Source organism: Corylus avellana, chromosome 9 (genome assembly GCF_965113065.1).
Source record: "Corylus avellana chromosome 9, dhCorAvel1.hap1.2, whole genome shotgun sequence".
Lineage (NCBI taxonomy): Eukaryota > Viridiplantae > Streptophyta > Magnoliopsida > Fagales > Betulaceae > Corylus > Corylus avellana.
This window is the reverse complement of record NC_142498.1, coordinates 2,281,446-2,294,862: the sequence shown is the minus strand read 5'-3', so window position 1 is coordinate 2,294,862 and position 13,417 is coordinate 2,281,446. Positions and strand designations below refer to the sequence as shown.

The window sequence follows — 13,417 nt, the reverse complement described above, 5'->3', positions numbered from 1 at the left end:
ACCATTCATTCACCTGGTATGATGATAGTTCTACATGACAATTGTTATTTTTGTTCCTAAATTTCACCTATGGTGTGATTAATAATTGTATCCTTAGAACACCCTACCTAATTTTCCTTCAAGGCTTGGTTTGTTTTATCTTCTTTTTCTGGTGGTATCGGCATGGCAGTCTAGGAGGGGTGGGTTATTGGGTTCAACTCTTCCAATGGTTCTTATTTTCCATCGCCATAAGCAGCCAATCAACCATATGAGATTTATTAAAAAATTATTATTTTTTATTATGTTCATAAAATAAGAGCATAAAAATGAATAAAAAAATGAAAGAGCTGAAGAAGGATTAAAAAGAGCACAAAGGAAAAAAAGAGTCGAGAATGGTGGTTGCAAAAGGGTGGAGTAGAAGTACCCACATGCATACACGACCTTCAGCAATCTAACCTCTCGTAAAGTGAGTGGAGGAAATGTTTCCCATTCTTTTTCACCGTCATTGCAAGAGGGAGGAGATCGTGAAAGCACCCTACACCATCCACCCACTTAAAGAGTGGGCGAGCCAAGGAGAGATGCCATTTTCTTGCAGACCTTTGCACTCGTGACTAAAATATGCACTTAATTGGAAAAATTAAAAAGAAATTCGTTTTTTAAATTGAAATTGCTTAAAACCTTAAGAAATAAATTTAAAATTTTCTAAAAAAAAAAAAGAAAAAAAAAAAAAGAAGAAGGAGGGGTCATATTACAAGACAGCGACACAAAAATCACCCTTGTGGGAGTGGTAGGTTTCAAAGAAGTGTACCCGCACACGAAAACAACATATACTAAAAGAAATCATGTACAATGTGATGCAATGTTGACTGAGTCTTAGATTGGATTACAATGCAACAAAATCTTTCCTAGATTTTGTTATACATGATGAAAGTGACACAATACACGATCCTCGATAAAGGACAAAAATACTCTTCACTTGTGGAGATATAATAGTGGAGCAAGTCTTTATCTAACTTTGTATGTGTTGCCATGAAAACAATTTCTATAATTAAATCTAAGAATTATGTTCATAAAGTTATCCAACTCATTGGCTTCACATCCTATGTAATCTTGTTGTTATTGGCCTTTTGGCATTCCTAAAAGCTTTTTTCAATAGAGTTGGAACTTCATGTGAACTCGTTTTGATTGGCCTTCTTAAAGTTTAATATTCTAATCTTGTTGTAGCCAAAATGATAGTGCCAAGCTTATCCTGACTCAGGCCTTTATTTTGATAGATAAATATACTCAAACCGAAAGTTTTTACAAGACTACAAAGGCTAGTGCAAATGAATAGAATAGAGAAATAGACTGTAGAACTCAACTAGCTCAGATAGCTCAATTAGGTGTGAACACTTAACAGTTAATTAAAGGATGTCAGTATTATAGCACTAAGAATAGTTATTCCACGATTTCAATATGACTTAACGATGTGATTTCAGGCACAAAACCTAGCAAATGCCATAATTCACTAGTGAACACTCTACATAAGAGAAGGTTATACCCCTCCGGATGCAACTCATATCCATTCCTATACACAAATCTTGAGAAGATCGACCATAGCTCCCCAGAACATCGTACTTTTCCTTTGCTAACTTAATCATCAGATAATTTTTGATTCCACCTTGGTTGAGACTCAATTTTTTGGATTGATATAGGCAGAGTACTATCAATATTTGGTACAATATAGTTGAGCTATAGAAGTAAGCTCTCTCAATTTTGATTCGTTGAACAAGGAAATGTTGGAGAAATTATAACCATTTTTAGTATATTGGATCCGAGTCCTAGATAATTTGCTGCAACAATCTAGGCAGCAAAATTGATCGATGATGCAATCTTAAATTGACAAAGTATATCCTCATCAAAACACACACACAAAAAAAAAAAATCAAAGTTCAATAAATGTATCTTGCTTCGAAAAATACAATACACTAAATGTATCTTAAAGAGAAAAAAAAAATAATAATAATTATCCTTTCAATAGCAAATCTCTACACTATATTACTGCAATTGGTGAGAAGAAAATTTGAACAAACAAGAGTGAAGATTAAAAAAAGATAATAAAGATGGGATTCAGAGCAATTTGCTGGGCAGATTGCTAACAATTAGCAATCCGGACAACAACTATGAGAGAGCATTTACAACGTCGACCTTCTTGCTCGTATAAATGGGTTTTATAGATACTTTCTAGCAATTCGAACGATAAAATTGCTGAAAATTTCTATCAAAGCTTGAGAGACAAGTCAAGCTTCTTCATCTGCTCTTGGTTAGTCTTGTAAACAGCACTAACTGGCAACCAGAATCCACCAAGTTGAGCATCTGCTGGAGAACCATTCATCGTTCTTACCAAATCAAATCTACCAACTCCTGGTTGTTGGTTGATGAGGGATCTTGATGAGGCTCGAGGTGCATAGAACCCTGCAGAATATGATTTGTGAGATGGCTTCTGGATCACTGAATGCACCTGAATTCCAAGGGATCTGTTGTAAGCCCCATGAAGAGGAAGAGATGCCACACTTGAATAGTGCTGCTGCTGCTGCTGCTGCTGGTGGTGGAGGAAAGGGTGCCCAAAAGCTGCTGCAGAAGCCAGAAATTGTGCCTCTATCTTTTGGCCTCTCTTTGCCAGAGTCCTCTCTCTTTTGTGGGCATTTTGGTGCCCTCCAAGTGCTTGTGAGCTGTAGAATTTTCTTTGACAGAAGTTGCATGAAAATACTCGCGGCTCAGCGGCAGAAGAAGCTTGTGGGGTTTCTGGGATTTCTTCTGGGGTTTGAGATGAATCCGCCTCCAAGCAACCAATGAGATTGAGCTCACTGGAGAGATTTAGATCTAACATGTCTTTTTGATCTCCTTCATCTTCTTCTTCAACAACAACCTGCTTGTTTTCTTCCCTGTTTTGCAGTGGTGTGTTTGGAAATGGGGGATTCTCTGGAGCATAAGGGAAGATGCTCTGAGTACTATTAGAAAGACAGGGCTCACTCTCTGATGGTTCCATTGCAGAATACATCTTTTTTCTTGGTGGATTATGAAAAAAACACAAAAGGATAAAAGGTCCTTCATGGGAAAGTAAATGCTTTGTGCTATATATTCAACAAGGATACACTGTTCCACAAAGTTTTAAATAGTGAAAAGTTGAGACGTATGCTGGTAGATCAGTTGTTCTCGCACACTTTGTTTGAAAAACTCCACCATGCACTTGATAACTATCCAGTAAGGACCCTTTTAAGTCTTATTCTATAAATCAACAAGGAGCAGTTATATAAGTCAATTTTAATCTGTGCAATTTGATTAAACGGGCAACACTTGTCAACCATAACCTGCTAACTTTATATTAGATTTGTGTCAAATTTACAAATCACGTAAAAAATTAATCGCTCGCTCTAAAATGAGAGAAACTATTTCATAGTTGAGAAGCAGAAACTTCTTCAGTGAGTTGAATTCATTATTTTTTACTTAATTTCATAAAATAAACCATTGAGGTAAATGCGAACTTAACAGCTACCACGTGCAACTGCTTAAAGTGCCTCAATCATATAGGGGGGGGACATGCAAACCTTGTTAATGTACCATGACCCCCATGCCAGTTGTTGTTGCATTTGTACTTCTGTACATTTTTGTGGGGGCATCGCTATCCTTAGATATTTGCCCTACTTATATTTTTTTCATCTTGTAGAACAAACAAACAAACAAACGTTGTCTTTTATTTTTTTTCATCTTCATCTTCCTTTTCACAAACAAACGTTTTCGAACAAACAATAATTGATACTCTTATCCACAGTGGAACTAGATTAACTACTGGTACTTTGTCCTATATATTTGAAGAACTAAAAAATAATTAATCAATTAATTAATTTTAGAGAATATGAATGCAAAATGCCTTAAACATCGCTTCAACTTCAAGTACTAGTCTCCCTTAGGTTTTGATTTGTATCCTATTCATCATGTCTACATATGACACAAGCTAGAGGTGCCACCAAGGGCGGAATTGCCCTTGAGCTTTAAAAGCCTCTAAATTTTATGTTTTTTTATGAGTTCGACATTTCAAATTAATTTTTTTTTACCCTTAAAGATCTTTATTTTTAGTTCCGTCTCTCTTCGTCTCAAATCTTAGTTCTACCCTTGAATGTCACACGTCTCTAACGGAAGACTCTCGATTGCATATGACACAGCATGCAAGCCATACAGCAAAATGTGACTGATTAAGTGGCTGACTACGGTATCATATGAGTGAAATGGGAATAGAAGTAAAATGAAAGTAATTCCTAACATTTCTCTTTAGATAAACAGTCATTCCATCAAAGCTTGACAAGGTGCTGATTCAACATGAAAGTGACTTTTACATAAGACTTTCATAAGAAAAATGAAGAGATCATCTAATGCCTCCATTTCTGTGTATTCTGCACTACTTTCTTCTAATTCCGAATATCCTACACCATTAATTTCACTCCCTCTTTGATTTTCCTTACGTTTTCAATATCAAATTATATATATATATATATATATATATATATGTTGATGATATTGATTGATATTTTTGCTTAAGATTAGGGTTTAAGCCAAACCCGTCTCTCTCACAAAATGCATGTGCCATGTAAAGGGGCCCACGAAAGCCATCCTACATGTTACCATGTCATGATATTTTAAAATAATAATATCTTTTTTTTTTTTTGGTAATTTGTCTTGTTGTATGGCATGAATTGTGGGGCAGACGACAAATGGCCGACAAGAAAAAGGGTAAGCTGACGTGGAGTCCCTATTATGCATGATAGTGCTATATTATGCTGCATTATTAATCTAACAAAATCAGATCTCCAAAGTTAACCCTTGGGATAAGTAGAATCTCTTTGTATTTATTATATTTTATTATTATTATTATTATTATTATTATTATTAACCCATAACATATTCAATGCCCCACATATAAAGGTTTCTTTCACCCAATCCAAAGGCCACATATAAAGGTTTGTTTGACTTTGGCATTTTACTTTTGATTGGGTTGAGCAATATATATATATATATATATAACAACTCTCATTTTCTTCGTCTTCCTTTTTTTTTTCTTCTGATGAAATAGAACCAAATCTCTTTATCAGATTTGTCTGTCCACATAAAGAGTCTTAAACAATTCTCATTTCCATGCCCATAAAAAGAAAGCCAAAAAAGTGCCATCACTTCCCTACATATATCAAAAGAAAGCCAATTCCATGGACCCTCTAGGCTCTACTTCTAGATCTTCTTCTAGGCACGCTAAAAACCATGTGCCATCATGACAAGTCCCCAAGTTGAGTATGTATTGACTATTGATGTTTGCCAAGTCTTTTTATCAACTTTATCTTTGCCATGAGTTTCGCTTGCCTAAAGTGATTTTGTGAAGAATAAAAGAAGGGTGGGGATGAGATGTGTTTGTACAAACACTCATCATGCACGTCGAACTCCGATGTCCGAGACCCGTAAGAAAGGTCAAGGGTCAGTGTGGCACGTTGGTAGTGACAGCAAAACACACCTCTTATCGATGCTTAAGTTAGTAAATTTAAATTTAAGAAGATGGGTAATTAGAGCAAGACCTAAGAATCATGTATCTATATGCATGTTACGATTTTTCTCACCTTTTGTAGGGGTCGCTTGTCTTTGGTAATTGGTAAGTGAGCTTGGTACAGTAAGTATCGATGGACACGGGGATCACCTATTGCATGTGGTGATTTTGTTCATTTTCGACTCTTGGATCCGTTGGCCTTCCTTCATTACTGAGTAGGTTCCAAAAGGCAGTCTTTTAAGGCTTGTGACTGTCTTTCTTTGGAAAAATCGCCAACATCTATTTTCATTTTTTGTATACCCTTAATTGGTAGGTCATTAATTATGAGGATCCTTATCCGTACATTGTTCGTCTCCGTCTAGGGTGCAAGCAAAGGGAGGGGTTTCAATGTTTGCGATGCTTGATGAGCCCAAGTACTAGGTTGGGGTCAGGCCTGCTTTTGGGCCAATGGGCTTTTGGTTGGGCTCTCAAGACCTTTCTACATTTAGGATACTCCAAATTAATTAAGAAAAAACTCCAATTATATTTCATTGGAGGCATGGCAAACTTTCCATATGCTGCATAATCTCAGGTAAAAACAAAAGGAGCAATAGAGATCGAAATTTCTAATGGGCTCTCTAGTTATGCATGGATAAATATATATATATATATATTTTTTTTTAATTTTGTGAATGAAGCAATCGGCTTAATTTAATTAGTAACATTAATTATATGTCCTCAGTTATAATATATATTATGGAAAAGGTCATATGGATATGGCAAAATTAAGTGTTTATATTAAATAATCAAGTCCTTATCTAGATTAGCTTTATGATTTGGCTTTTTCGATGGAAACAAGATGAATACTTAGATGGTTCATCATTGTATCGCGTATTATTATATTGTATCTAAAAAAAAAAAAGAATGTACCTACCATGTGCTCATTGAAGCTACTTATGCCCACCTTGTAATCTATAAATATATATTGTATCTAAAAAATAAAAAAGAAAAAAGAAAAAGAAAAAGAAAGAGAGAAAAGTGATGGAAAATCTCTTTTTAGAAATATATATTAATAGTAGTGGTAGCTTTTTGTTAGTGATCAAATCTCTTTATAGAAAGAATCGACTATATTTTTATTCAATAATATTGAGTTTACACTCCAAATCAACCATTAAATCTTTTTATAATCTAACAAATTAATCAGTTTTAGCTAAATCTTTTCTCCCACCTTAGAAATTGTCTAAAAGATAACTATCATGGTTTCATATTAAATTTCTATTGAATCTTTGAAAAATGTGGTTCTTAATTTCTTGAGAAATAAAATATTTTTTACAGCTTTGGTATCGATTCTACACCATTGCTCGATACTTTAATTTCAGGCATCAATTGATCGATTATTTTCAATTATTATTATTATTTTAGTTGGGTAGGCCAGGCTCTACCTGACCAGCCACAATAAGGTCGTATTTTCTCAACCATGGCCGGCACCCAAACGCCCTGCCTTGCTAAGTAGGCACGATCCTAGTAAGCCATTGTTGTGGTTGGGCCATGCCCAAACATGGCACCTAGCAAAGGCTATAGTTGGTCATGGTTTAGGTAAAGCCTCACTAGCTACATAGCTCCTGCTTCTCTTTTTTAGAGAAAGAAGCTCTCTCCTCTCTTTATACTTTCTCATTGTGAGGTTATTCGCCACTTACAATGGCCCGCGGGTGCTTCACGGGAAGAGAGATGGATCTTTTTCCCTCATTCCTCCCTTCTCCTGGGTTTTAGTCTCCGTACGTGTCTCATTGCGTTTTTATCTTGTGGCTCAAACTTTTGTAACCCAAGTTTGTTCCTCCTTTTCGACAACTCCTAATCGGAATGCAGTGTCTCTCCTTCAATAGATTCCTTTTGATAGTGGTTACATCGTTCAAAGGGGGCAACTTTTTGGCTTACTTTATAAATCACTTTGTGCGGCTCACTTCTTGCCTTTTTTCCAAGATCCAAAGGACCGGGCAAATTTTTGGCCCATTTATATTTATTGTTCTTATTTTATGCATTGTATTGTCGCTTGAGTTTGTTGTTGGAGAGCCCACTCCCTCTTGATTTTTTATTCTCATGTAAGCCTTTCCCAATTTGATTAGAATATATATATCTAGAGCATCACCAACCCATCCATGCTCGACCATGCCTGCATAGGGCAATAGTAAATTTTTTTAAAAATACCGATTTCAAAATAGGTGATTTAAAAATATAATTTTTAAAAACTAAGTTAGTAAAATCATTGTTTTGAGCTTTAAAATCACAATTATGCCTTTAAATCATGCGTTTTTTAAAATACACCATCGCTTGAAATTTGAAAAATGTATACTTTTTCACGTTTAATTCAAAAAGCCATTTTTTAAAAACGCATTCTCAAATGCGACACTTTTCGCTATTTTAATTGAAAACACACTTTTAGCTTACAAAATCACATGGCCAATTACAATCTTCCTAATGCAAGGACCTTAATAATTAATCTCATTCATGTTATACAAGTGTCTTGACTTTGAACCTAAGAGTACTTTCATAACCACAAAAGAGTTGACTCTTTGGATTCAACTCCTATCATTTTGAAAATAAATAAAATGTATCGCCTATGTCGTAAGGTAACAAATTCAACCCTAAGCAACAAGCTAGTAGGAAATCTAAATTCGAATCTATCCCCAACTTACAAAATGGAAGTTAATTAAGTATAATTTCGATTTTATAATTGAATTAATTAACTTTGATTGTAGCAATATTTCAATGTCGCCAACCAATTTGCTTGTTGTTGAGTCTTTAGTTAATTTACACGTGATGCATATTTTTGTACGGCTGGATCAGGCGAGAAAAATGTCACAGAAAAGTTGCTAACCCTCGAAGAGCCTCAAATACTTAAGTCATTAAAGGATTATGAGAGCAAAAATTGAATATAAAAAGTTTTAGGAGTGGAGAGGTCATACCGTTTTAGACATGGTGACCATTTTTAGGGTAAAGTCCACTTAACTCCCTCAAATTATCACCTTAATGACAATCTATCTCCCAAACTATTAATTGCGACAATTTACCTCTCCAAACTACCAAAACAATGATACTGTACCCCCAATTTTAACAAAACGACGAAATTGCCCTTACTAAAATAAAAACAAAAATATTAAAATTTAATTTTTTTTTTCAAAATTTTATGGGTATTTTTGTCTTATTGAAAATTTTATAGGGGTAATTTTGTCATTTTGTTAGCATTGGGGGTACATTGTCATTGTTTTGGTAGTTTGGGGGGTAAATTGTCGTAATTGATAGTTTGAAGGGTAGATTGTCATTGTGGTAGTAGTTTAAAGGAGTTAAGTAGACTTTACCCAATTTTTATGTAAAGTTCTTTGGAGGTGGTCCTTGGTCGCTGTTTGATGATTTGCCAAAAAATACTTTAAATTTTTTTCTAAATTATATATATGAGATAGACCCTAAAAAAAAAAAAAAAAAAAAAAAAAAAATTACTCCAAAAAATCTTTTTAAGTTTTACCCCCACTTAAAATTTTAATTTTGCCCCTAGTGGGCTTGTTTGAGTGGGAGTGGGGCCATGCATTGATTATTTATCTCCATAGAAACATGTAATTGACTTTTTCATTTCTTTGTTGGGAATGATTTGATCCTACGAAAATGTTTCATTGAATGCATGTGAAAGTTTGATAGTGAAGCAAATGCCACAATTATTTACACTTATTTACGTTATTATATGAAGGTCAAATCTTTTGGTGTAATAGAAACCTCCCCTTTAAGTTATCCTTAAGAGTTTTTATAATCCTTTCTGTAGAAGTACGATGAGGGCAATGAAAACAGATTTAGACTTGATCCCTAAAGTAGGGTGGTGACTACTTAGATAGGCCTTGAAAATGAGTGTGTAATTCCCTGGCAATGTGATAATGATAAACATGCCTCCACTAAACTACCATGCATGACGGCATTCTAGAAAGGTGGATGTCCATTAGGGATAGAATTAGGATTTTGAGTAATACTATTTAGTAAACTGCTATACGACTATATATAATTGCGATGAAGTAGAAAAAAAAAATCAGTTTTTTCTTTTTCTTCTTTTACAAGTGTTAATCCAACGGTCACATCATCAAGTTATATAGCAGTCGTATAACAGTCTATTAAATAATATTACTCAAAAAAATTTCATTGAAGTGGTAAAACATGAATGAAGAACAAGACTTAATTCGAATAAGGGTCTAGCTTAATTTTTAGGCCAATACATATTAAAAGAAAATTTCAAAATCCGAGGGTAGCAAAACCCCCACCTCCCTAATATATTTGCATTATACTCTTAACTGCATTTAGCTAATATACATGTGAGCCACTTAAAACATTCCAATAAGCAGTTGAAAAGGCAACATATCGTCTCTAAGGGGTAGCTCAATCGACTACGGACCACGCGTAATGAAGCAAAGGTCACTAGTTCGAATCTCCCCTCCCCCTTCCCTTATGTGGATATGTCAAAAAAAAAAACAAAACAAAAAAAAAGGCAAAATGTCGCTTCTTTGATCAAAAGGAAAACAAATAATTAATTCTTGAACCAATGCAAAAGGCATAGCCAAAAGTACTATTGGTGATATCCACTTCACCTCCCTAAATAACATGATTAGTACACAATTAAACTAAAAAAAAAATAATAATAATACTATCACCCTAAGTGCCTCTTAACCTACTCTAAAATTCTATTTTAACCGTTAACCGCTTTTAAAGGCGGTTAGAAAAAATCACTAACCGTTTTTTTTAATTGTTTCTTTACCTTTTCACATCAGTAGATATATGTGCCTTTTAAATTATTATTGTGTATGCTTGGCCGGCCTCTTCCCCATACAATATATTCTTTTTTTATTATTATTTTTTATGAGAACAATGTTTCGGTGAAGCAACTTTGGTCAATTCTTGTTCCTTTCCCTTGAAAAAAAAGCAATCTCTTTTTATGTGAAATTAGGTTGTAAATATGCAGGCGGGCCCTTCATCTCTTCCTCCTCGTTTCTGTCTCCCAAGATTACCGTGAAGACAACCATACAAACAGCTACGCAACATAAATTTCGATGCTACCATAGCTTATAATATTCCCTATATCTATACTTAGCAATTGCATTTTTCTCTTAGCTCTAGATTTCAAACCATGGGTGCCCAAAAAAACATATCACTTTCACTTATAATTCTTGTAATATTGTTTCACACAAATGCCCTGAAATGCATTGCATTTCCTCATCCATCTAGAGGGATCAAAGCTGCCTATTGGCCATCATTTGATGCATTTCCGGCATCAGCCATTGACACCTCATACTTCACTCACATTTACTATGCATTCCTTTTACCCGACCCGAACACCTATAAACTTAATGTCACCCCATTTCACCAAACAAAAATCCCCGGCTTCATCGGTGCAATCCGTGCCAAAAACCCACCCGTCAAAACCTTACTATCCACTGGAGGAGGCGGTAATGACCCGACTGTATTCTCTAAGATGGTCAGCAGCAGGGCAACCCGCCAGATTTTCATTGATTCCACCATTGAAGTAGCTCGAAATTATGGGTTTGACGGCGTTGATCTTGACTGGGAATTCCCGGCTACTGCCGAGGACATGTCAAATCTTGCCTTGCTGTACAAGCAATGGCGAAAAGCTCTGCTCGATGAAGCTAAAACTTGCAGAAAGCCGCCTCTGCTTTTAACTTCTGCTGTATATTATTCTTCGAAATTCACGTATGGTGAGCCTCGATCATACCCAGTTGAAGCTATAGTTAGATATGTGGATTGGATTAGTCCAATGTGCTTTGATTATCATGGGTCATGGGAAAATTTCACCGGGATTCACTCTGCGCTAAGAGATATTGGTAATGGTAATTTGAGCACACACTTCGGAATCGGGTCGTGGATCGAAGCCGGTGTACTGCCCAGCCAGCTTGTCATGGGGCTGCCGTTATATGGGCGGACATGGAAGCTCCGGGACCCGTATGTTAATGGGATCGGAGCGCCTGCGCTGGGCGTGGGGCCCGGAGATGGTGCTTTCACGTATCATCAAATACTTGATTTCAACGAGGAGAATAATGCGACAGTAGTGTTTGATGGCCAAACTGCGTCGTTTTATTCCTATGCTGGAGACTATTGGATCGGGTACGATGATGTCCAATCGGTAAGGTTGAAGATCCTGTTTGCCCGGTCTCGGCAGTTGGGTGGATATTTCTTTTGGGCCCTTGGCCAGGATAAGGGCTGGACCATCTCAAGCCTAGGTAAAGCTTTAGAATCCCCATCCTTTGTTAAAGTATGTTATTTCACGTGATTCTCTAGTGATTTATTTGTTCTCTCAATAGTTTTACGATGCTTCTACCTATTTAATGGGGGCTATATATAGCCTCACCCCATTAATAGAAAGACAAGAAAATAGCTATGGAGTATTGCCCTACACAGCTGCTATTAGGCGTTTGGCAATCGACCATCAATTGGCTAAACAATGACTCAGCGTTATGTCTTGCAGCCAAGGGTAACACAAGGCTTCTTCTTTCTTTTCTTTTTTTTTTTTTAAAAAAAAAAGGATAGGCCGGGGATACCAATTGTGACTACCCTACCTGGACGTGACCAAAGTAACACTTACTCACTGGAAGCCGCACAGCTTCTTGTAATCAAGGCAATGCTCAGTACATGGGCACCCTTGGTTAATAGGATTATTTGTTAATGTTTTTGTTTTGAAAACAAAATTATAGCAGACACTCACGATTTTCTTTTTTCTTTTTTTTTTCTTTTTTTTTTCTGGTTATTTATTTCATAATTATTCAATAAATGTGCAGCGTTATGGCCAAGGAGTTAAGGACAAAGTTTTCCTCCAACTTAGTATATACTAAATTGAATGTCCTTAGAGTTCTCACATACATTTTAAAAACATATGTGATAATTATGTGCCAATTTAATTATATATATAAAATCTCATAATTTGAAAGAAAATTCAGTTTCTTGCCAATCTAGCCAGCATTATCCTACATACAACTTCATCACGGTTGGTTTGAATTATTTGACCTAATTTATATATAATTTATATATTTATTTTTTGTATTTTTTGGCAGCTTCAAGAACATGGGGGCGTCAATGATTGCTTGATGACGGGGAAAAGTAATGTGGTTTGAACTTTCAAATGTGTTTGTAAAATTTCTTGATGTTCAGAGCTTCTTAAGACATTCATGGAGATGGCAAACAATAAAATAAAAAAACAGACATTTGTGAAGTGTTTGATTATAAAATATCGATTATTCTCGAAGTGTTTGTCTATATTTTATTGTCAGATACTTAATTAATGGCATTATAATATCTTGACAAAAAACAAGAAAACAAAAAACCAACACATGAAAAGCCCTCTTTATAGCATTCAATCTTAATTTTTGTTTACTATCATACGCTGTCAGAACAATTTTTATTCTCTCCGATATCGGAAAGGTCTTCTTCAGCAATAATTGGTAGAGCTAGCCATACCCAACTCTCTCTCTCTCTCTCTCTGAAAAAATGGTCAACCACGTTTTTTGGCAAGTGGGAACAAGATTTGAGTATATAAAAAACATAAAAGGAGATCGTAGGAATCCACTCCACATGTTTTAATATTGCAGGCATATATCCCTCGTGGGAGACAACCTAAGCTAGGCTTGGGCATGCACAAGCATTTCATCAAGTTGAGGTCTACTGTTCTTCCCCTCATCACCTTAAATCATGCCAAAGAGAAAGTCATGAGACTCCAAAACTAAAGGAATCTTAAAGATTTTGCACCCAAAACGAATCTTCTAGATATTGTATGATATATTGTACAACACAAAAGTCATATTTTATTTTGGTGAAAGAGAGATTATGATTATCATGCAAGATTGAAACCAAATG

The 13,417-nt window shown here is 35.5% G+C and overlaps 2 protein-coding genes across 2 annotated transcripts; one reads left to right on the top strand and one right to left on the bottom strand.

Moving 5' to 3' along the window:
- Positions 1-1,992: 1,992 nt before the first annotated feature.
- Positions 1,993-3,162, bottom strand: LOC132190249 (zinc finger protein 1-like). Its single transcript, XM_059605182.2, has one exon. It carries the CDS (start codon positions 3,017-3,019, stop codon positions 2,240-2,242), a length of 780 nt encoding a protein of 259 aa, XP_059461165.2. The 5' UTR covers positions 3,020-3,162; the 3' UTR covers positions 1,993-2,239.
- A 6,180-nt stretch (positions 3,163-9,342) lies between these two features.
- LOC132189571 (class V chitinase CHIT5a-like) lies at positions 9,343-12,644 on the top strand. The gene is made up of 3 exons (XM_059604314.2): positions 9,343-9,381; positions 10,647-11,790; positions 12,619-12,644. Exons 1-3 carry the CDS (start codon positions 9,343-9,345, stop codon positions 12,642-12,644), a joined length of 1,209 nt encoding a protein of 402 aa, XP_059460297.2.
- The last annotated feature ends 773 nt before the right edge of the window (positions 12,645-13,417 follow it).